We start from the raw sequence: 25,401 nt of genomic DNA, 5'->3' as shown, positions 1-25,401 counted from the left end.
AATTGGGGTGTGGGTTGTTTTTAATCGAGGTTATTCATTCAATCGAGGCCGGTCGTGTAGCTTGTTTAGTTCTGCGGGGTCTTCTCCACTGGCAGATCCTGCAAGTGTCGCCTCCGGTTCGCTGCGCGCTGGCGTGGCCGCGGCCTTCTTCTGTTTGTTGGGGTGTTTCCCGCCCCCCAGCGGGAAACCTGGACGGGCCAGGCTGGCTGGCTGCCGCTCTGCCTCTTCCCGCCTGCCCTCCTCCTCCTCCCGGCGCTGGTGCGGGGCGGTCACATGCTGGAAACCGGGTCTGGGAGCCAGGAGGCTGAAGCCTTGAGCTGTGGTAACATCCGTGCCTAACAGAAGGCCCATTTTTTTTAAGGCGTTTTGGCTTTTAACAGCTGTGGCTTTCGTTCATCTTTATTAAATGAAACCTAACTGGGACTCTTACTAGGTTTTTCTTAATGTCGGATTGACTGCGTGGCATCATCATCATCTCTCTTGCTTTAATTCCCCTCCTCCCCATGTTGCCTGTAATGGCCTCTGCGCAGGGAGGTTATGTCATCCAGCACTTACTAACGCTAGCTGTATTTCAGGATGCAACGATGGGTTGTAGCCAGTCTCGCAGTAAGTAACATGGTCAAACGTGTTCTGATAAAGCTCTGTCTGTGAAGGAGTGCACTGATCTGTCAGGCTGTTGCAGAAGTGATGAGCTCACCTGTTCCCGTGAGACAAAGGATACTGTCCTAAGGAGGATCACTGCCTTTGTGGGAGGTGTGAGCTGTTAACTCTGCTATTAATTCTGTGTTGGGGAGGAATGAGGTGAGATGTCTTGGCTGCTGGAGTGCTGGTCCTACACACTCGCTTTCAGAGCTTAAAATTGTACCTGGCCCCTGAAAATGGGAGATGAGGGACAGAGGGCATCTTTGTACTCATGCTTCTGGATTTTACATCAGTAACACAAGAGGAGTGCCATCTGTAAAACTTTAGGTTTGCGGTAAAAGGTCATTTTAGCAGGCAGGTATTTCAGCAAGGGTTGTTTACAGTCAAAGACTAGGCTAATTAAAAAGGTATCCAATAGGTAAGGGAGGCCTGTTCACACTCTTCTGTGGTTGGGCAAGTGTGGCATTCACGGTACTAAAATAAAACTGATTGCTGACTGAAATAACCCTTGATGACTAGTTCCTCCGCTGTAGGCAGATGTCTGTAGTTTAAATAACACTGGGGAGTCAATTTACATTGTCCTGGTTAATATGAAGTATAAACCTAGGTCTAATCCAAAGACTTCTTTCTCTCTCTCTTCTTGTGCTAGTCTGTAGAAGAATGACATGCCTCATTTGTCCTGAGGCTTGTGCTGCTTTCTGTCATGGCAAGGAGAAGTCCTCAGTTTAAAAACAGTAAATATCCCAGTGAACCCTGGCGTGTGTCTCTGAATAGTCAGAACTCTGGAGTGGGATGGTCTCATTGTTCTGGGCTGTGGTTGGTATCTCTCGGGAGAAGAGCAGCCAAAACTTGATTGGGAATCTTGAGTTTCTGTATCTTTTGAAGCAAGCAAGTCATAGCATGGGACATAACAGGATGCTAAGAGGGAAACTTGAGCAGTTTGAGCATTCATAGTGGCTGTGTACGTTCAACTTAAGATGTACTGAATGACTGTGTCCTGGCCTGGAAGGAGCAGAGATGCATAGCACTGGGGCAAGCTCCTTGTCAACAAGGAAAGGTTTTTCCCTCCATGGATACTTAGTTTTACCTTTTACTTAAAAAAAAAAAAAAAAAAGTAAAAGGTACTTCTGGAAACTTACATAGCCAAGACATCTGAGCTGAATGTGAAGTCAAAGCCCCAATACTTGGTGCCAGCATGACAAGTAAGGGCTGCATACTCTCTACTGAAAGCAGAGAATGTCTTGCCCAGCACTTGGTAGCATCCTCTTCCCTCTGAACTGCTGCTTCTTTCTTGCTTGGGTTCAGTTTGAACTACGGCTGCAGGCATCTTGACATGTCAGTAGTGTCAGTGGCTGAATCGCTTGAAACTGTTACTGGTACACTGCAGCTGTCTTTGCTGTTGCCTCTAACCATAGCTGGACGGAAGTAAGAATAACAAGGGTTTTTGCAGTACTTGTATAAAGAATGTGAGAGACTTCAATTGTCAATTTTCACCTTTTCATGTAAACATACTAATATTTCTGGCCTCTCTTAGGAGCGATGCTCAAATACTTGTAATACATTTTTAAAGACTAAAGTTCCCGAAGACTCAGTGCAATGCTGGGAGGTAGATTAGTGTCGGATTCCTCAGGGACTCAGTTCTTACATAAAGATGCGATGAGAGTTTACCTAGAATTTAAGAGCTTGTCTCAAGATACTAACCTAGTTTTTTTTCCCCAAAGCTTGATTTGCTAACAGGAAATTGTTAAAACTTTGTGCTTTACTTTTAGAGCTTACCTGTTATTACTCTTTGCCCTCCCCTTCTGTTGCAGGGTTCCTTGGAAATAACACAGAGTTTGGAAGATGATCCTCTACTGGATGCACCGCTTATTTCATCTCATACGTTGCATTCCCAACTGAGGCCAAGATTTCATGCTATCCCAGCAGTTCTCCTTGCCAATTTTCTGTTGCTAATACATGTAAGTTTAAGAGCACAATTTCCTTATGAAAATTTGCTGTCTCTATTCTGAATTCTTGTGCGTCACATAGACAGAAGTCTCTTGAGACTTCCGTGCGCTGTTCTTCCAAACCAGTTAAGTCTTACTTGCCAATGAATTTTGATAGTGTGTATGCTACATGATACTTGCTGCGTTCTCATTCTGATTGATTGTCAGTGCTAACATGCGATGACATGTCTTGTTAGGAAGAAAAGCCTTTTAAGTAGTAGTTCTTCTATTCTATTGGAAGTGTACTTTTAAAATAGTATTACTGCTGTAGAAGTGCTTAGACTAGTTATAGAGGGCTAAGATAATTTTGATGCCATGCCTTCTGGAGGCTGAACTTAATGTCACAGGGAAGACTTAAGGTATTTCTTACAGTAACTAAACAAGTAAAGTTGGACTTGTTCCAGGGGTTTTGTGTGGTAGTGGACGGAGAGATAAAGGAATCCAAATGTTACTTCCTGCTCTGACTTCTGGGGTTTAAGGGTGAAAAGTGCAGATAAAGGACAGATCTTGTACCTAGCAGTATGAAGGCCTTTTTGAGGCTGGTAGACAGAAGTAGAGAGGCTCCTGCCTAGTAGTGAGTTATTTTTGGTAAGCTGAAGAGGCTTATTGTTGCTTGTGAGCATGTGGAAACCAAACATGAAGAAGGAAGGGTGAAGAGCTCTGATCCTAAGATCTAACTGAAATGGTACTTGCATGGTGCTTAGGGACATGGTTTAGTGGTGGACTTGGTAGTGTTAGGTAAATGGTTGGACTCGATCTTAAGGGTCTTTTCCAACCTAAATGTTTCTATGATTCTATAATGCCACTAACACTGACCTGAATATAGTATGTGTAAAAAGCCAGAGAGTGCACAAGACATGTATGTATGTGTTGCTAGCTATTTTAGAGCTTCATTTGATCTCTAACAAAAAATGCTGTGCCCAGTGCTCTGCAAAACATAGTCTCTGCGAGAACTTTAAAAGCACATGCCAACCTCTAAAGGTCTCTTTGGGCAGCTGCATAAAGCTGTTCAAACAATATGCCCTGCCTTTCTAATTTTAGAAGTAAATGTTTTGTGGGCCTCTTAGTAATATCAAGAAATGTCCCTCTGTCAGGTAGACTTGGGAAAGACTTCTGCTGTTCTGCTGAATAAACCAGCAAAATTCCCAATGGAAATTGCATATCCAGCCTTATTCCCTTCCACTACCAGAAGAACACTGGTGCCATGCCATTAGGGTGGCACTTAAAGTCTGCATTACAAAGGTAGATACTCCTATTGCTAGTAGAGCAGTAAATGTTTTTCCACCTAGCCTTGGGGCCTTACTATCTACTAGCATAACTGATGTAGCCAAATGTCAGTCACTCAGGTCCTAGGAAACTGCTGCCTCTTCTGTCCCCATCACTTCCCCTCTCCTGCAAATGGAGAGAAGTATGGGGAGGTGAAGAGAGAAAACTGCTGAGGCCTCTGTCAACACACACTTTTCCAGGTAAAGTCTTGCTGCTGTTGCTGAACCTGCTGCAGTGGCTACTTGGTCCTTGGAGCAAAATGGAGAAGTATCCTTTCCTGTTGGTGAAATACAGCATTATAATTGCCACATGAAATGGTGCTGTCTCTCTTGCTGAAAAGATGGATGGGGAAAACAAGCTTATTGGATTTCCTTCCCCTCTGCTTCTGCAAATGTGCACAAAACTTGTGGAATGTGGAGACACCAGGTTAGTTTCTGATGCACAGCCTGCCAAAGGGGCAAGTATCCTGGAGAAGTTAAGCCATCATAGTATTATGCGGTAGAGTTGTAATGCATCTCTGAAGTACTTTGTGTGTAACTTGGAGTATTTCTTCTCCACCCTCCTGTGCCAAGATACAGGGTTAGGCGGCAAATAGCTGCTTCAGTGCAGCTGCCTAGTTACACACAATTCTGGAGTGTGTGCGTAGGATATGCTGGAGTGTGGTGGGGCTGGGTTTTTGAGTGGCTTTCCTTTTGCCAAGCCTTGCTTTTCTGCAGGCTTCTGGCTCCTGTTAGGAGACTCTGGAGAACAGTGTGAAGTGTACAGGCTAGAAATAATTTCTTTATGTTAACCCTGTCTTTCCTTAATCCCCTCTGTCTATCCCCATCCCCAAAACTGAACTTAAATACTACTCCAAGAATAACTTTTTGTCTATAAAAATCCCCTGTACTGGGGTGAAGCACATGTTGTTGGACTACCCTAAAATGTAAGCAAAATATCTTTAATAAATGCCACCCTTAATGCCAGCTACCTGTTTCCTTTTGTATACACTGCTGTAGTGGATTAGTAGAGCTGCAATGCTAGGCCATTCTTGCTTGCATCAGTTTAATATAGCTACTTTCTGTACTGAAATACATTCCTAACACCTGGAGGCAGTAGAACTAGATGTGTTACTGTTTTAAAATGGCAAACCGAACAGTACATGGACCAAATAAAATATGGGTTAGCTGGATTATTCTTAGCTTTGTAAGAAAAGGAGGTGGTAAATAATAGATTAAACGAATGTTTTGTTGATAACCCTCCCTCTTATTTCACTTCTTAATCTAGCTATTTAACCCATCTCAAGGTAATTTGGGATTTAATTTGCATTTGAAGTAATGGTCTTATGGATAATGTAGAACACACTCTTTTTTCCTTCCTCCCACCTGCTACCCTGTCTGTCTTCTATAATGTCTCCCTTATGTGTAGAAGTTATTCCCCTTTCTTCCTCCCACCAATTACCTAACTCTGTTCATAACCAGAGCAAGCTAAGGGCAGTTCATATCAAGAGTAACTAGGTGGTTCTGAAAGGTTAATTTCTGTGAAGAAAGTTGCTTTGAGAAATGACAAAATATGAAAAAGTTTAAGGGAGTGGGAAGGGGGTGGTGGGCTCTTGGATATCCATAGAATTAAGTATGGAAACAAACCTAGCAAATGAAAATCGGATACTTTCCTCCATCTTCGGTTCTGATGTGTTTCTGTCAGTTATAAGATGCAGAACACTGGACACTTTTTAAGCTAAGTATATTAGAGGTGTTAGACTTTTGCAAACTTGAGGCAAATTGATTTTTTTTTTGTTGTATATAGAAGCTCTCAATTTACTTCTGTATTGGTGGGAGTTGTTTTTGTTTTCAGTTCTGTTTTAAAATATTCCTATTCTGTAGAATGAACCAGGATGAGAAAGTACTATATTTTCTTGTTCACTGAATGAAAACAGTAGAGAGAGTATTTTCTATGACAAAAACATTCTATAAAGCTTAAAAAAAAGCCCCCTGTGTATACATATACCCCAGATAATGTGCACCCAAAACTCTGCATTCTAGTTGACCAAAAGATTGCTGATGCTCACTGCTGATGATGAAAATTTGGAGAAAAGTCTAGAAGACAGGAAAACTTAGGGCATAATGGCACTAGTCTGAAAGGACAAGTGTATCTACAATCTGACTGATTACATTCTGGTCATTCTGACATAAATTCTGAGCAAAATGGAAAAATCTGATAGTAAATATACTAAAGAATGATTACCGACTGGCAGAGATGCCTATTCAGTGTTAATAATTTGTAAGTTACTATGATGATGTGTCACTTTTTTCTAATGTCATAACCTGGAGATTATTTTTAACGGATATAGTAAAGGATTGATTTTTCATTTATGAAATGTCAATTTAAAGAAACATAGACTGTACCAATAAGATATGAGGCTGTTCTGCAGAGCAGTAACAGTGTCATTGAATGAGTCTAAAAAGATGTGATTTTTTTTTTTATTTTTTGAGGGAGTATAAATCAAGTTCCCATTAAAGTAAAAAGACATAGTAAAGAGGGTCCAGAAATAAGATAAATTCACTATGAAGGAGACTCGGAACAGTGAAATTGATTTAGAGGAAATTCTGGGAAGAGTGGTGATTCTCAGCTCTGTTCGGCTGGAGACTGGTTGCCCTCCTGGAAGACAGTCTTACTACTTAGCAATTTCAGTCATCAGTATGTTCCTAGAATGACATGTAGTGGTTGTAGTAAGTGTCTAATGTTTTATACACTATCTCAACTCTAAGATCAATTAATAAAGTAATGCATAATGAATAAACTACATAAGTCTTTTTTTATAGTTAAATGTTGACTTTAAGAGTTTTCCTCTCTTCCTTTCTCTTCCAGGTTGCTTTTGTTGTTCTAGCATTTTTAGCAGCTATGTTTTGCTCTTACCCCAATCCAAATCAGGATAAGTGCCCTGGAAACTATACTCACCCACTTAAAGTGCAGACTGTCATCATCATTGCAAAAGTAATTCTGTGGATTCTGCATGTGTTTTTTGAACGATATATCCAGCACCACCACAGTAAAGTCAGAAGCAGAGGTTACTTCTCAATATACCGATCAACAAGACATCTAAAAAGGCTTCCACTGCTGATACACTCTACAGGTGAATTGAACTTTTTTCCTGGTTTTTGTTCTTCTAAAGCTTTAAACTGACACAATAAAAGACTGAACAGATGATGTATAAATGTATGTTATGAACCTGCCTATGAGCATTTATAAAAGCTATTTATTTCAGTCAGTTGGACCTCCTGACTGACCTTTCTGGCCTGCTAGATGCATGTTGTAAAGAACTTTGTAGTGGAAAAATGCCCACAAATGTGAAATTGAGTAAGACATCTAGTCATTTGCATCTAGTCTTCAGCCATAAAATGTTCAGCCAGTGTTTGGCTGCTAGTGATCTCGACTTACATACTCATTTGTCTAGTTGGATATGTGGCAAGACGCTAGTCCTTCCAAGAAGTGTGCTACTCTCTTCTTTTCAAGCTCAGCAATTCAAGTAGAAACGGATGAATTGCCTGTTGCTTAAGAGTTGTCTGACATCAGTAAAATAAGCAATTTTCTAATCTACAGTGGGGCTATGTGTAACGTTCAGCTCTACTGCTGACTGTCTTTTTCTACTTTCTATGGAGAAAGGGTTATGTATGGGAGTGATTTAACTCTATATATTCTAAGTTACATCACTGGCCAGTGCAGCTGAAAGAAGTGTTGGTACAATTGGTGTAGCTTTTCTAACAAACTACTTCAACAAATCTAAAAATCTATCTAACTTGAGGGGATTTTTTTCACACAGAAATAGCAGCGGAAAAGGGAACAGTGGTGACTTCTACAGTATTTTTGCCTCTTATAATCCCACCTCCCTTCTGTAAATCTTCTGAATAACTGGAGTAGAATTTTTTCACCAGAATTGGTGAGTTAGATATAAAGTTTAGATATAAAACCCTAGCTTTCTTTCCACCCAGTCACTAAAAGAGCTAGTCAACTTGATGAAGGTGCAAAACTTCAGGCTCTGGCCACTAGATAGAGCTCTGAAGATAAAGATGTGTTTGGAGTGCAGTGACAAAATCAGGCTACAGCAGGCTTAAGGATGTTTCAAAAGAGTAAAAGGACTATTTCTGCCTATTGCAATGTAATCTGGAATACTTAGCCCTGTCTTCAGTCTTAGGTGAAGCCCACTTCTCCCCTACCAGAGAAACTCTGGGCATGTGTAAACGTTCAGGTGCAATCAGTTGTGTGCTATGGACTATGGACTCCTGATGTAAATAATCTGTAGTTCAGAAGGTGGTTGGCTCCATTACTGCAAACTCCCTGCCATACTAATCACTGCTGATGACACTTCCATGCTGACAGTTCAGCTGCCTAATACAGTATGGAAGATAACTGTACAGTCCCCTAGCTACATTAATGGTCTTAATACACTTAGCGCTTTATCCAGACACTAGTTATAACATTTCCACAGGAAAGAGAAGAACATTCACACTCTGATTCAGAGGAGAAGAGGGTGTGTAAAGAATTAAGAATGTGTGTTAGGTCTGTAATTCAACACCTGCTCTCCTTGACTAATTGTGCTCATTTCGGTTAAACTTTCAGTAATTTGCAAGTATTAAAATAATAGCCAGGCAACTGGAAGCCTATGCAAGTATCTCGCTGTGAAAGGAAGGTGTTTGGTTTTGCTCCATTAGCCTCATTTAAATACACTCAAATCCACCACTTGAAGGAAAATGCCCTCTCACTTTGAATTGACTGATGTGATCTCTTGGGAATGGAAAGAAATTAATAGTCTCCAGGCAGTTTTGGGGATGGATAGCAGCAACAAGGCTAGAAACTGTTTAGGCCCACACATGTGTATTAGGTATTTGAAGTGTGTTTCTTCCACTCTTGTTTAAGTCAGAAAAATCTATAAGAAAACTCATATTTCTCTACCACTACAGTCAAATTCTGAAATGAAACCTCATTTTGCTGCCAGCAGTTGTAAGCTTGCATCACCTGTCTTAAGGAAATTAGCCAAAGAGGCAAGTATGGTATGAAATGGAAGTGTGTTGCTACCAAAGAGGCAAGTATGGTATGAAATGGAAAAGTGTTGCTGAAATGTTGCAGCCTAATGCAGATACTGGGGATGAGAGAGTACCAAGTTATTTTCAACAGCTAATGAAATTTACACCTGTGAAATATAACATTTGTTTTCTAGGTAATACAGCCCTGCTTTTGATTCTGTCCATGCAGCACTCCTTTCCTGATCGCAGTAAAGCGTACCTGTATCTTATCCTGGGAGTCCTGGGCCTGGAGCTGATTAGCTCCCTGATATGCCTGGTGATTTACACAGGTGAGAGAGGCACTTTTTGCCTTCTTGAGTGAGAAGAAACTGTTTTGTTTGCCCTCACAGTAGCTTACTTGGTGTACCCCAAGACATTTAACTGCAATGATAAATATAGAATGATTCTGTCCTTGTAGAAGGAGAACTAAGGCAATTCCAAAATAAATGGGAAGGTTGTCAGGCTTGATTTGGTCTCCAAGTGCTGCTAAATGAAAACTCCATGTTACGTCAAAGCTCTTGATCCAGTGAAGTGGCAATAAATGCATAATTGTTGCAAAAGTGTCCTGTGAACAGGCTTGTCTGTTTAGCAGTGTGTTCTCAAATGCGTGCACCACAAGCTGTGAAGCAGTAAGAGCTAGCTGGCTTTATCAGAACTGCTTCTGGGATTTACATGTGGAACCTGCATAGTTGATGGTGTGATGTGCCTTACTCTTTCCCTGGTCCCACCCCAAAAGCTTCAGTTCCTCTTTGTCACTAAAATGGAAGTCACTAAAATGGAAGATTCCCTCTAATGAATGTTAAAAAAAATGCAGCTTTTGAGATCTGTGCTAATAATAAAATAAGATACTGCATCATAAAACTGTGAGGCCTTGCTTTGTACTGTCACTGTTGGCTTGTAAGGTTATCTGCTTTTTGGTGTAATTTATCAAGGCTTGATAAACCTCTTTCCATTAAACTATTGCAGGAGTATCTAAAATGTTAATTAATAAATGCTTGAACCAAATAGTTTTCTCTAATCTCATCTTAAAAACTATTTGGGTTTGTGGCTTGCATTAAGTCAAATGAAAATAACTGGGTTGGAAAAAAAAAATGCTGAAAAGGTACAAGACACTATAAAAAATGCAGTTATTTTTGTTGTCTGAAGAAAACTAGATATGTTTACTGTGAAGTCCATGTCTGTTTAAATGACATGTAGTTCCCACTCTTGAGTTATATAGTTTATACTCCTGCTTCTGAGATGCTGCTTTCTGATTATTTACAGCTACGAACAAGGACATGACACCTTAGCGAAGTAGCCTCAGTAGCACTAGTTTCTCTGGGAGGAAAAAACCAAAACCAATGGGCAAAACTTATAGTTTGCTCCTGACATCTAATCAAACAGGAGGACGTTGGAAATGCCTCCTTCAGGACTGCATGAAGCTTAAAACTTAAAGTAAAAGCCATTTCTATATTGGTCAGTATTTGTGTTAATCTGACTTCTTTTGTGATTTCATAATTAGTAATTAATCTAGGATGTCTTTTTGTTTGGAGAAGAAAACTTTGGTATGTTCTTAGTAATGTAATGACATACAGAGAAATACTGCCAAGTAGCTTGGTCATCTAGGAAATAAAATCTATTCTTGACTCTCCTGCAACAACATTGAAATCAAAATGCACCAAGAAATAAGCTCCCAGCTCTAAACTATGTTCTCCTCTTGCGACTGTGCAGAGTCCTGAATGCTGTGGGTTTGTCAGGCTTTCCCCTGAATGGACCAGCGTGGCTCAAGTAGACTAACTGTCCTCTGGAGGAATAAAGGCAATGATGAGGGAACACAAGCATGGCAGTCCTAGAGAACTATTCTAAGAATGCTGGAGATCATCCCCTCTTTGCATACACATACTTTCCTGGGAAACTCAGAAAATAAGAGGGAAATTGCAAAACTTTAATAGAACGTCAGGAATTCTAGTGAAACATTATTTCTTACCCTGAGGCCTCTTTGAGCTCCAAGAGCTACACTGTGTGTCTCTTACCCTGGCAGAAAAGGGTAAGCAACTGCAAGAAAGCTGACCTTCATAGTGGTAAGGTCTGAGCCTGGACTTCCATAAGAGTTCTCAAAGTACTTTTCTGCTTATTTGTCACCAAAAGGGTCTTGTTTCCTAGCTTGTACTGTGCCAGTTCCTGTGCCCACCAAATCCATTAACCAACTTATGCGAGGAAGTCATGGGGTGCAATGTTTTGCTTTCCAGCTGAAGGAGGCTTCAAGAAGGGCCCAGTAAGTCCTGGAACCAAGGTGAAGGAGGGACAGAGCTGCATGGCTAGGAAGGAGTAAGGCAGTCTCTTCTAGCAACAACAGCTACCTTATTTCCTCAGCAGCCCCAAAACAACAGTCTCAGCTTCATTCTCTAAAGCTTGGTGTGCAAAATCAGGGTTAATTTTTACATAGCTTAACACTTGTGTCGAGATGGGGAAGACCTCCAATCACCGTAGGTTGCTTTTTCCAGTGGGTAGTGTAACTTGTTTTCTTGTTTTCCATCCCAATACATGTTGAGGTAAGCTAAGAGACTGCCTGCATGTCTGTCTGTGTGTAGTGGTGGTTTTTTAGGGTTTTTTTTAACACTTTAAGCATCAAACTAAAGCTCTACTGAAGCAAAACAAATGTATTTAGCCAGTTTAGAAAATAGCCTGAGAATCTGTAGTAATAGTGATGCTCAGATAATTATTTTTTCTCTCAAACAGAGCAGACTATGACTGGAAGCATGAAGCTTCTGTAGTAGGATAATTTTAAGAGCAGTTCTCTGCTCAGTGTTAGTGCTCCTCTCCAAGGCAAGCATTTAGCAGATCCCACTTAATGTTAAGATACTATCAGCTAATGTAGCTGAGCAACAATGGGGAGATTAAGGTCACTTTACACTAGCAACTCATGATCAACTCCTTCCTTGTGTTAGTATATTACTCCTAAATTTTGCAGGGAAGGTAACACCAGTTCATACATTGTTTCTCCACTGTGGAATAATTATTTCTTAACTACTAGAATAAGGTGTAAATGCTTACCTGTAGAAGGTTTGTGTACCTGACTTATTTTTGTTTAAATATTACTGCCTAACAAATGAGAGTGGTGGCATGGAATACCTGATTGTAATTCTAGATATTTCTTCTTGCTTGTTGGAGCTATTTTATGAGTTGTATCATGCACAATGTCCTACGAAGTACTACTGCATTAAAAATGTCCATTCAGCAGTGTATGTATATATAGCTGGAGGATGCAGAGGCAGGGGTTCAGAAATCTAAAGGAATTGCTGTGATTGACCTATAATAGACTTGACATACATAAATCGTTCAAGTGAGGTAAAGGTGCATGGAATGAAGTACGATACAGACAGCTCTAAATGTCACTTACTATTGTAAGTTTGTTGTTGGTAGGGTAGGGAGTCAGCTTTAAAAGGTTTACTAAATATATGTATTTAATGACTTTCCTACATATTTCTAATATCACTTGAATAAAAGACTAACATTCCCACAAACAATGCATGTTGGGAATTCCACATCCATTCCTTTGTGGCTTTATTTGTAGAGGAATACCATCATAGAAATAACTAACCTTTGAGCCTAACTTGTAGTTAACCTCTGGAGGGTCTTAGCATTGTTTTAGCAGGGTGGCCTGTAATAAACCCCATCATATTATTGACTTGTAAGGACAGTCTTTCTCTACTGCAGTTGTGCGGATTTCTCACGGAGCTGGAATGTAATGTTTTTAGTGGCATTAGATGTATTGCTTCACAAGGAACCCTAACTGCAGAGTCCACCATGCATACTCCAGGTCTCTCGGTACATTCCCTTAATCAGGATCTGACATTGAATGGCTTCAAATATTTTCGGCTTCCTTCCAGAAATAATGCAGAGGGTGCCTACAGCTTCTCTCACCCCTACCCATCCCCATTCCATATCTGTTAAATTTAATCTTAAACTTTATTCACAGGTGCCCAGGAATGACTTCTGGTTTTGATAGCCAACATTGCAAGGTTCACAATATGAAGCTGATCAGAGCTACTTGGGTTTGAAGACGTAATGGCTTTCTGTAGCAAGTCTGCCCTAGTTTTAGAACAGGCAGACAAGCTGCTGCTTAATTGCAGGTAGCCTAGTTAAAATAGTATTTATCAAAGAGATTAAATTAGAAGTGCTGACCTAGATACTAGTATCAAAACTTCTTACATCTTTTTTGTGGCATGTTGCTTAATTTATGACCTGAATTTGGAGACTGAATATCAGTACCCGCTCAAAGGCAACTAAGGTTTCACCCTCTTTTAGGTGACAGACTAAGCTTTGCAGATGTTAAGTATGTTCAAGCTTCCCCATTCAAGTCTTCACTTCACTGTGGTCTTTTAAGCAGCAGGGCTGGGGGGCGGGAAAGAAACCCCCCACACCACTAACTTATCAAAGCCATTCCAGAAATGAGCAGAGTTAGATTCTGCTTTTTCTTTCCTTTCTCCCCATGCCCCAGATTCCCTTATTATCTTTCGATCTCCTATCCTAAAGTAATCTTATAATCCTCTGTTAAAGATTCTTTGTTTTTACCTTGGAGCCTGGTGATAATGCCTTTCTTTTTTTTGGTTGCTTTCCAACTAATTTATAAAACTTTGTTGCAGTGAAAATAAGCAACTTCAATCGTGCGAAGCCAAGACCTGACATAATTGAAGAAGAAAAGATGTATGCCTACCCTAGTCACATTACCTCAGAAATTGGATTCAGGTAAGATTTTCTGTATTAATCTTGTGCTGTGTTCAGCCACAGTATATAGGTAACCCTGACTAATGTAATTGCATTACTTTCTGTAGACTTACATATAATCTCAAATCTGTCAACCAAAGCAGAGGTGGTAATAATAGTTTTGAAGGAAACTATATGCTTAAGGCTGCTATTTTACATGCACAGATGAGAAGTAGCACAGTCTACGTAGTAATGACAATTTGTTATGATCCAGAAATCCTAAAACATGAGGACAGAAATGATTTGACCATTTATGGCTGGTTGCATGAATCTAATGTGCTGTAAATAACTGTGCTTAATCTGTATTAGTTGACTTTATATGGGAGTTTGAGGAGAGATACTGGCATCTTACGCTGTTACTTAAAGTATACCTACAGTATACCTTCAGTTTCAGGCAAGGAAACATATTGTGGGCAGTTGGTGGATGAAGAAGAAAACTTTGCAGCTTTGTTCTGTGCCAGCAGTTGGACATGAGATTCTAACAAGGGAATTGGAATATATTTCCAGTTTGGGAAGGAATTTTAAAGTGGGTGGGGCACTTAAGAGGTAAGGAAGTTCTCAGTGAGACAGAGAAGCTATCCAACATTAACCTCACAGGTACTGAGACTTATTGCTTGTTTGTTCTTTGTGTGCCTTCTGACTTGAACACATTCCAGTTGCTGAAATAAGTCTGGTATAACTTAACAAAAAACAATCATCAAAACTAACATTGATTTCCATATAAGAATTTATTTAGAAATTTTCTAATACAGTATGACTTGCTTCTGTACGTGTGCCTTAGTAAAAAGTTGAAGTGCAGAGATGACTAATACTTTAGCACTTCCACTGGTGCCACAAATGCAGCATGTACATGCTTTTATGGAACTTGGAAGTAGATGTCCAGGATACAGGAAGGATTTAGAGTTGTCTTGAACTTTGACACAGTGTCTGACTTCCATCTTGATATAAACACCACGGTGAATGCATGGTGGACCTCATTACTTTTTCATTCAGCTTCTCCCCTGAGAAATTCTCAAATGCCCAGAGAATGAGTCTGCAACAATGACCAGCTGAGGAAAAGACTCTGATTATTTTTGATTAGAGTGCAAACTTCCTGTGAGAACTGATTGCAAACCAGTTATTTTAATTCAGCTCTATACAACTCTGACTCTCTTTCCCCTGAGAGTTAAGGTCTATTGAAAAGTGAATCCTGTCAGCCCTTCAGTTGACCCTGGTTATAAGAATGTTTTTTGAATATTATGACCTCTACAACCTAAGCTACTGATCAGGACCTCTTCTGGTGCTTTAAGTTGGTAGTGCAGATTACTGGTTAAAGTTGCAAGCTTTCTGTCTACAAAACCTGTTTTCTTTATTTTTTCCAGCTTAACTACAGTAGAACCTAACTGGACCTAAGCTTTTTTTCCACTCTAGCTATCCTTCTCAGCACTTTCTAAGAACTATGAAAAGGGCAATGTTCCTCCATAAAATGCTGCAAGGCTGAGGAGCAACTTTCTAAGCTCCAAGATGCTCACGTGTGTACTGAAAGGGCAGGCTCCCAAGTCAGTTAGGAAGAAATAGTGTGTAAGGGAAGGCTGGAATATGCTCAGGCATTGGTACTTGTTCTTGCTGTATTCTTAAAAGTTCCTAGTTATAAATTTGACAAAATTCTGTACTTTTGCAGATTTTTCTCAATTAACTTGGCTTTACTTAATGTTGCAGTATTACTATCTAGTTAAAATGAAGGATGTCTGAAAGCTGGAGATATTTGAAGTGGGAGGTTAGTTGTACATGAGGTAGATCTGAAATAGCACAACTGTTTGGAGCTGATGCTGTTATGATATTGTGACAGATAATATCACTGTATATAGTAGTACGTAATATATGCTACTGCAGGTTAATCAAGAAATTTATCTTAAACAGCTTATGATCCTCACAGCTGAATAGAAATACTATGCCTGCTTAAAATAAGCTTCCTAACATATTTGGAAAAGGTGCCATGGATTTCTTAGTACAATTCTAACATGTTGTCTGGCTCACTAGCTTTAAGTTTGTTAAACAGTAAGAACCCTCATACTGCTACAACTTTTCTGTAATTGTCTAGCAGGAAATATGTAACTCGACTGTATATATGTGACATGAAGTTTAGCCAAACTTTTTTCTCTTCCTGACTTCTCATGCAAAATGGAGGTTAAACATAAAGGTGGTGTAGATTGCCTCCTCCCTCAAAACTTAGTTGGGATCAACAAAAGTAAAACTGAAGGAAGCAACTTGTTTAAATATTTGTTACCTAGCTCTGACATTTTGTCTGTTACAAAGCCGCTGTCACTTAGTGAAACCCATATTCACTTTTGTTATTTCAAGGGAAAATTCAAGTTTAGAAGAGATAGTTGAGAAGCAAGGAGATGTAATAGAATATCTTCAGCGACACAACGCACTGCTCAGCAAGAGACTATTGGCACTAACATCTCAGCAAATCAAAACTTAACAGCATTTGGAAAACTGCTGCTGGAGCTCTGGAGGGAACATGAGGTAATGTAGTATCTAGACTGATTTGTACCCATGACTTCTTCAATCATCTTTCACATTTTGAAATAGAAGTTAAGCTGGAAGGATGAGCTCTGCATACACTATAAACTTGTTACAACTGGACACTCTGGCTCTCTTCAAATCATCAGTTCTGAAAAAAGTTCTGGAGCTTCAAGGATTTTTAATTCCTAATAGATTGAAGTTGGACCTGAGGTAATGGTTTAACTTTGTTCAGTTGTTGCTATTATTTTGTACTGCTGTAACCTTTAAGCTTCAAACCACCAAAGTATTCTATATTTCTAGAATACAGATTTTTCCCCTCTAGAAAAATCTGACTTTTTAAAGGATATCTTTTCAGTTTCTAGTACTGATGTGTTCTGTCACTGAGTCCCATTACTTCCAGTGTTAGAGGTGGGGTACTTCAATAATCCTATACAAGTAGATACTTTCTTTCTAGATTAGTCTCTTTTCTCCTTTGTCAAGAAAAGGAATGAAACTGTTGCCTGTGCCAGTGGGGAAATTTAGCACCCAATTTAGGATTTAAAAAAAAAAAACGGTCGATGCCCTAGAATGGCAAATCTTGCGTATAAGTGTGTGGTACAAACAATGGCATGATAAGCAATTTGAGCAGTTGTTCAGAATTCTGGCTTTAAAACCTGTAAGCGGGATCTTCAGGGCTGATGACTTTCCTGTTAAGAGTCTGTGTCAGCTAATAATCAACAAGATTCCTACTCTACCAACTGAACTAATGTAATACAAAAATACAGAAAGAGTAAGCTTTTTCATTACCTAGTAACTACGTTGTGTTGAAAGGGTTTAAAGATCTTGTTAAGGATGCATCTGTTACATGCATCCTTGCTTTTTACTTTGACTCTTCAAAAATGTCAGCATCTTGATTCAAAAGCTAAAATGGTGTACATGGGGAGGTGAAAAGCAGCAGAAGACAAAGGTCTTCTAGAAGTTGGAGAAACAAGAATTTTTGGTTCTATTTCATGGATTTATTGGGAAGGCTGGTAAAAGAACAATTCTGTTCTGGGTACTACTTTGTCTACCAGTGTAGACCAAGAATTATTTTAGAAGTCAATACCTCTGTGGGGAGACAGGGTAATCACTAGTCAAAACTGGGAAGGAAGCTCTCATGAGGACTGGTCTTGTAGTTGAATATAAGAAAAACAAAAGAGAATTATTTCATCCTACTTTGGTCCTAGGGCACAACTTCAGAAATAACTAAACTGTTTAGTGTACAATGAACATGGGGGTTGTCTCATTTAAAGGAAAACAATAAGTATTGGAGGTTTTGCTGCTATCCAACACTAAACTGTTCTCCTTAACTGTTGTTTCTTGAAAATGCAGCCAGGATTTTATAGTATACATGTGAGGAATACAAAAGTTTTTGGTTTTAGAACTCAGGTTTGTGATTGTGTATATCAATTTATATAATTTCTATGAAAAGCAGTAAAATGTGACTGTGAAGTTCATGCACAATAAATGCAACTAAGGAAAATTAGTGAATGAATTCTGTCATTTCTAAGCTCATGTACAGCTGGTGAAGACTGTTCAATGGGCAATGTGTGCAGATTTTCTGTTATGCTGAAGTTCTTGCAGCTCAGTTTTGATGCTTAAAACCAGCCAAAAACTGTTACGACAAGGATAGCTGTGCAGTCATTTTGAAGCTTTAAGTTTAGTTTTATTCTTTCTTGGGTAATGTTTTTCCATCACACTTCAGACTTTCTCTGCTACTCCTGTTTTTCTCCCACGTAGAGAAATAGGCTGCATAGTGTAGCAGAACAACTTTACTGTATTTTGAGGGCATTGCTCATACCCTCCTCCTCTCCTTCATGACTGCTTAAGGTAAAACTTGGGTTAACCAGCAGTATTGCTTACCATGGAACATGGCAGCTGGAAAGCAAAGTGCGGGTTGCCATGTGTGAACATGCACATGTCCTGCCCTCTGTAAATCATAGCTCTTTGTAGGTATACAAATGATTAACAACTTGCAACCACCACCCCCATTTGTAGATCTTTATCATACCCCCACTGTATCTTGCTTTCTTGGTATCTTTAAGCTTCTGAAGAAAAAATGGCTTTTCACTTTCTAACTTCCAGCCATGGTAGGGCTACAAAGAATTGTTGGGTAGGAGCTACCAGAGCGTGGCAAGGACCGCATGCACCAGTCAGTGCCAGCCCTGTGCCCCTTTGCCAGCACCTTTGCGCCAGACAGCACAAGCGCAGCCTTTGCCCCGCTCTGAGGCAATGCCCTCCCTGACCTGCTGGTTTCCACCGGCACCGCAGGGGAGGTGACGTGGCTCCCTGCCTGGGCGCAAGGCGTGCTGTGATGCTACGCGCTTGTTGTGATGTCACTGCAGGGCAGTGTGGCATGGCATGTTGGGTCTTCTCTGGCATGTGGGACCCGTCTGCTCCCAGCAGCTGCCCCGGCATGGTTCCTCTGACTGGGAGAAGGTGCTGCTGGTGCAGCCGGTGCCGCCTTGTGCCATGCAGCCCTTCCCGTGACCGAGCTTGTCGGGCCATGATGGGTGGAGGCAGAGCTGACCAGGGAGATGTGCTGTGCAAGCTGGTGCTTGAAATGCAATGTAAAAGGGGCAAATGGCTGCTGTTGTGCAAGCGAGAGAAAGCTCAGCCATGCCACAGCTCTGAAATCGGAGGCTGAGTCCTGTTTTTTTTCTGGTTATGCTGCATCTTGCTTATCCTAACCTTACCCTCTGCCAATGTAAAGTTTGGTGCTGGGCATTGTGATGGCTAATGTCATCTGACCAGCTTCAGAGCAACTCTTGGTCCATCACCAGCGATGTAGCCTGGGTAACTGCCCCTGCAGCCTACAGCATCAGCACCTGGTCACAGGCTGGACCTTCACTGTCCGAAGTAAAATCCATAGTGTGCTGCACACTCAGTAAGCAGGGACAAGATTCGGGGGGGGGGAAAAGTATCGCCTTGTGAACACAATGGTTTGCACGTGCTCCGCTGCAAAGTGGCGCTTTGCTAACCACCAATGCAGCCCTGCTTGGGCATGGTGAGGCAAACCTGCATATAGGAGAATAGATGTGAATCTGAACAGCTGAAGAAATTAGTGATGCTCTTCATGTAATTACAGCTGCTGAAGTGCGTATATATTTGCAGGTCTAAGGTCTTAACTTGGTAAGATCTAGTGGATTGCAACTGGGGCAGCAAGAAGATAATGAAAGAAGGAATGTTTCCTAATAATGTTGCAACTGTACATTTAAAAAAAGTATTCTATTTTTGTTTTTTATTATTATTCAGTTTGTATCCCAATACTTTTTGTTTCTGTAGAAAAACAATGTATATGTTGTTTAGGTTTGGGAAAACAAGTACTTCAGACCACCTAAGAAGCATAAAAGATTCAGGGTTGCCCAAAAAACGTTCACATTGGGTTTTTTTAATAATTTCTAGATGAAATGCTGAAATGTGCTAAATATTTTGTACACATTAAAGAAAAGACATTGTGATGCTCTCTTGCAAATGCACGTCATATATAAGGGAAAAACTCTCAGTTGATATTTGTTTTCTGTTTCTGAATAGCTTATAGTGGAAATTCTATATAAATACTTCAGTATTTCACCTCACAAAGGAAATCGTTGATTGCAAAAGATTTTAATGGACTTCTCATACTTTAAGGTTCCACATGAATATGCAGTTAAGCAGGCTTGCCCTACTGAAGGTCGTTCTTAATCTAAAAAAGAAAGTATCAAGGACCAAAGGCACTTGGATAGACACAACCTAACCTTGAGGTAACTCAAGAGATGAGAAAAAACATCCTCTGCGTTGGAATGACTTAAGCTTTTAGGGGTTTTTGCTAACTAAAGACAGATCACACTGTTTGCGCTGTTGGAGTGTTTCCCACTTTGCACAAATATTTTGCAGCTTGATCACTAGCAAGAAAGATAAAGGCCATCAACAGTAGTGAGAGATCAGTATGCTAATTATACTTGACTGGTGATAGTCAAACATTTGAAACTTATTTACCATACTAATGCTTCTCCTGATTGATGCTGATATAAATCTTATGTGACCCTTAGCAAAATTTGGCTTTGTGTGTACAGACACTGAGATATTTATAGCATATGTATGTGGCGTAAGGGAAATATTTCCAGCCTTTATTCTTCTATAATTTCCTTTTTTCTATACTGGAAAGGGAAGAGGTGAATTGTTTATTATCCTTTGGGAACGCACTAATCTGCTGTTTCTCACCGCAGCCTTACATTTATCTCTATTTCCTGTTGACCTGCTGTTACATCATTTTGTATTTCACTCTAAAATAGCCAATATAATTTAAAAGATTTAATGAATCGGACTTTCAAATAAAATTTAAAATTTTCCTATGTAACTCTACAAGACAAGGACTTAATTCTAAGTTTCAGAAACTTGCATTTTGGCTTTTGGAGTTTGAGGTCTGAATTTACCTTTGGATCAAGTCTTCTGTTAGATTGTATCCATGCAAATGTCAATTCTGACTTTCAATACCCAGCAATTTGTATTTGTACAAATGTCCTTTAAACGTGCATTCGTACATGCACATGGAGAGTTCAGTCATTCAGCTGTTGTAGCACTGTGTCCAAATGCTTCATGTTTACATGTAATCACACCGTTATCATGCAAAATCGTTTTTACTAGATGAAGCTTGTGTTGCGCAAATCAAATGAAAATGGGTAATTTCAACAAAGTCAAAGGTAAGTCCAGCTCAGCTGGAAACAAGGTCCCTTGCAGCCCTGCTCCCATTGAAGTTAAATGTCCATGTAGTGTTGTGCTGTAGTAGCATCGCTAAGCTCTCTAATTCTACTGTGCAAGACATCTAGCGCTTAGAAATTTGTAGTATCCAACCTCTAACGGGAGAAGTTACTGTGCATTTTAGCTTCTGCTACACTTCAGACTACTTCTGAACTCATTTTTTGTCCTGAAATAAGGAAAGACTGTTCTCTTTAATTTGTGAATACATTCAGATTTCATGACCTACCACTCTGAGGTAATTTAAAATCTTGCTTATTCTAGGCACGAAGACAATACACAGTCTGAGTTCTGCTGTAATCCTGTCAAGGTATCATGATGTCGTGTTAGAGCACGCTGTGATTACACCAACCAGTAGTTTTAAACTAAGTTCTTTCTATATGGCTTGTATCAGAATTTCGTATTTTTAGAAAGACAGAAAATGTGAGGAAAATGTTTACGTGAATAACTACTATTTATTTGTGTCAGAAATTGAGTAAGAAGAAGTTTTACACAGTGATCCTGTGTGAATCCACAGGGAAATGAGACAAATTCTCCATTTTCTTTAGATTCATTGCCTTTGACAGCTGAAGAATAAAAATTTGAGAAGTGTACAAAGTTTATTTAAAATGAGACATTGTTATTTGAAGTGTATACTATCTTTTTACAAAATATACAATCAACCAGCTAGTCTATAAACATACTTATCAAAGATAACAATCAATGCCTTTTTTAAAGAAGATTTTATGGTATCAGCATATCTAAAAAGAACAGACACTTACAGTAATCTAATAAAACTGACAACGGGCTTCCTAGGACACTTTGGTACTTGTTTTATTTATTTTTTTACATCTGTAAGGCAACATGCATATATAGCTCTCTGATACATACATTGTTTTTCTTACAATTTTATCAATGTTAATTGAATAATTATGGTTATATAAAATATCCAGTGCCACACTAAATCCATATACTCATTTATAACTGTTAAATAGTTACTCTTCACCTTTCTTGCTTTTCCATACTCTTTGCCTGTACTTTTTAAGAGATAGCCGTGGATACATGTGAAAGCTAAGTTAAATAAATAATTAAAAAATAAAATTAGTTGTAGTATGCCTCTAATTTTTGAAAACTGCTCTTTTCAAAACTCCAATGGTTTACCTGCAGGCCTGTTTGTTGGTATAGACAAGTTCGACCATCTTTTTATGGCACTGATTATTTTCCAAAGCTCCAGAATAGGGTGTGATGTTAAATTGTAATGGTTTTCTTGATTGCTGTTCCTTTACTTCTTAGAAAGTGTGTGTTGCAGGACAAAATTCTAATACTCGGTGTAAACTGAGACACTGCTAATCTTCATTCATCTTTATGCAACTTAGAAAAAATCTTGACATTTCAAGACTAGTGCAGTGACTTAAAAAACGTGGGTATGACTTACTTTCAGGTTTGGTTTAGTTCTGCTAATGAAAGGGCTACCGTGTTTTGCTTTATATGTAGGTTTGTGATTTCTGCTGATATAAAAAGGAGATGTGAAGCATATATTTTTAAAGACAAAAAGTAAAATAAAAGCTCCATGTATTCTTGACCTGCAGTGCTGAAAAGAACAGCCTGTTTTCTGTTTGAAGTTCTCATTCATTGTAGTGCCGTGTTCCAAATATCCCATTCATTTAAATTACAGGAATAGAGTACTACGCAATACTGGGGTTGACCAAACAAAGGTTTCTTTTCAGTGGTCTATTTTTATGCTCTATTTATAATACTGTAGTATTTTAGGAAAACTACTATTAGGCAAATAGTTCTATAGTACTGAATTTTCAAGTATGTTTTAGCTGTCTGGTTTGGCAGCCGAGTTTAAGAAAACAAATGATAGGCTTTGCAGTAACAGCTCATTAGACAGGAGGATGGGCTTGACCTTAAGGCCTGACTTGGGAGATCCAAGTTATCAGTTTTGCGTGACCCCCTTGGCTAATATCTTATCTCTGTGTGCTTCAATTCTCTATCTGTAGAATGAGAGGGATAATACTCCCTTTGCTTTCTTATATTGTAAACTCTTCCTATACTTACTATACATGAAGCCAACAGGACCACTAGTGCGGTGCTGACTTTGGTACTATTACAGTAATATATTCTATGTTATTATTAAGGTAATTCCATAAAGATGTAATGTTAGGTGTTAAAATATATATATTAATATATAAAAGTATAAAGAAAAAATGGACTTTCACAGTTCTGTGCTGGAGTCTGACATTATTTCACCCTAAATACTGCCCTGCACACAGCCTGAGTTGAGTAGTCAACAGCATGTCCAATTTCTCTCAATCTGAGTAGAACAGACCATTAAGAGTCCCCTTGGACAGATCCTTCTAATGCCACTGGAAATCCATCTCAGGTACCTGATGTTTGATTTGGTCTTTAGCTTTCACTGGTCATTATGAGAGCCAAAGAATTTCTATGGAATGTTTCGACCAGATGAGTTTCATGCACACCCTCCCATCACCACCCTCCGTTTCTTCCCCCCTCCTTTCTAGGGTGTGAGCCAGGGGCCTTTGTTCCAGGTCTTGCAGAATGTGACAGACGGGACTGCTGAAGATGGGACTGTGGTGGCTCTATCGGGTCAGCTGTTGTCAATCTGGACTTCTGACTAACTTCTCCATCAGTTTAATTGTTGCTCTTTAAAACACTGAAAAGCCCATTATGAAATTGCTGTGAAAAATAGGAAAGAAATAGCCATTAATGAGAGATCTAGTAAACTGTCTCATACAAAAGAGAATATATTATTCAACAATACATGGTTGAAATTTGGGATAATGTTTCTTAATTTGAAAATTTCAGCTAAAAAGGTTAAGAAAAAACAATCAAAAAGCCACAAGCAAGAAGGCCTTTAACATAAGGGGGTTTTCCCCTTTTTTTTGTCCCATGTTTTGCCTATGTAACTGAGGAAAAATCAAGTTCAATCCCCTCATCATTTAAATGTTGTTGTGAAAAAGAATCCTGCTACATTCATCCTGGTTTCCAACCACCTGTTGAAATTCAGGCTTAAGGGTCCATCCTGTTTGCATCTGCAAATAGCTTTATCCATATGTACAACTCCATTGAGATCAAAAAGATTACTCACATGAGTCAAGTTACCCAGGCATGTAAATATTTGCTGAATTAGGACTAAAACTGGAAGGGAATGTAAACGTAGATGGTAAATCCTACTTAAGATAAAGGAGCTGAGCACCCACAATGATGACTGGAGTTGGTTCAGGTGCCTGTCATCCCTTACTCCCCAGTCAAGTTTTATGGATTTCTAAAGAAGCTTTATGAAGCAGAATTATCTCTAGCTAATCAGAAGTGATTCAAGAAGTCTCTGGACCTAAATTCCACTGTCCCTGTCATTCAGTCTCTGCATGCTGAGTGGATTGATCTGATTGCTTATCTTTTTAGGTTTATGCTTAAACTGATGAGAGAATCTCATTTAATCTGTCTCTTACTGAAATGACTGCAGTGAGAAGACACGGCATTCAGTGGTAAAGCATCCTTCTGGCATGTCCCTCTTTCTACTTGCAGGTCAATTCTGCTGCTCAGTATGCAGCCCACCTGAGATTAAATTTAAGATATGGTAATCTTTTTTCAGCCTCACAAACTTGCCAGTTTACCATCCCATATGCACATTCCACATGTTTATAGGCCAGCACTATAGGGTGGAATGGTACCTTTTTGCATGGCTGTTTCAGGAGTGGTGTAGGCTCTTTTCACCAAGGCCGTTCATGCATTGACAAGATTCTTGGTATAGGGTTCTTAAAAGTTTGACTTTGGTCTCCTTTTTACTGTTAACCGCTTAGTAAATTGAAACATCTTGGGTCCACAGAGCGCAGGTTCTGCCATCATTTATTTATGATGCTGTCACGCCTGGGGCTACATTATTTTAATATATGAGTTTAGAAGATGCAAAACTATTGACTGCATGTTTTATTCATCCTTAAATTGCAAGAGTGCCTTGGTTTCCTTTTGATGCCTACCCAATTTGCATATGCTACCTGTGTGCTTCTGCAGTCACTTAGTATTTGAATGTATATGCCCTCATCAGCTATAAAGCATTAATGTTTTGCACTTGTATAGCCTTTCATCCAAGGAGCTCAAAGTCTTTTGCTGACAATGATTAAGAATTACAGTCCCCTTTGAAGTGGGTAAATGCTACTACCTTCATGTTACTGACGGGCAGAGGGAGGTGACTGTGCCCTGCATCCAACACGAACGAAGTGTCGGTGCTTGAAGCCGCCGGAGCATCCTCTCCAACCCACACCCCATGGCAGGCCCCCCGGGGGGGCCCACCCCCCCCCCCCCCCCCCCCCTGCCGATAGTCTTAACCGTTTGCAGGGCAGTACTTCGTCCTGTTTAGCAGTCCCAGGAGCTTCCCACTCTGCCTCGGCGAAGGCATTTGCGCGGGGGGCGGTGGCCGGGGGGGGATAACGCGGCGGCGGGAGGCGAGGCCCGCGCCC

General features: G+C 39.8%; 1 protein-coding gene across 1 annotated transcript; it reads left to right on the top strand.

The window, feature by feature from the left end:
- Window positions 1–576: 576 nt before the first annotated feature.
- Window positions 577–16,371, top strand: TMEM192 (transmembrane protein 192). The gene is made up of 6 exons (XM_009588043.1): window positions 577–606; window positions 2,454–2,600; window positions 6,741–7,005; window positions 9,088–9,222; window positions 13,558–13,660; window positions 16,019–16,371. The coding sequence occupies exons 1-6, from the start codon at window positions 577–579 to the stop codon at window positions 16,140–16,142; spliced, it is 804 nt and encodes a 267-aa protein (XP_009586338.1). The 3' UTR covers window positions 16,143–16,371.
- The last annotated feature ends 9,030 nt before the right edge of the window (window positions 16,372–25,401 follow it).

The sequence above is a fragment of the Fulmarus glacialis genome, unplaced genomic scaffold (assembly GCF_000690835.1).
Source record: "Fulmarus glacialis isolate BGI_N327 unplaced genomic scaffold, ASM69083v1 scaffold34031, whole genome shotgun sequence".
Lineage (NCBI taxonomy): Eukaryota > Metazoa > Chordata > Aves > Procellariiformes > Procellariidae > Fulmarus > Fulmarus glacialis.
This window is presented reverse-complemented; position numbering and strand designations above follow the sequence as displayed.

Bases quoted from the DNA above. Each gene is read 5' to 3' on its own strand.
- TMEM192 (XM_009588043.1), top strand. From the start codon at position 577: ATGCAACGATGGGTTGTAGCCAGTCTCGCA. The intron at 607-2,453 runs GTAAGTAACATG...CTTCTGTTGCAG, and splicing joins GGGTTGTAGCCAGTCTCGCA to GGTTCCTTGGAAATAACACA. The intron at 13,661-16,018 runs GTAAGATTTTCT...TGTTATTTCAAG, and splicing joins ACCTCAGAAATTGGATTCAG to GGAAAATTCAAGTTTAGAAG.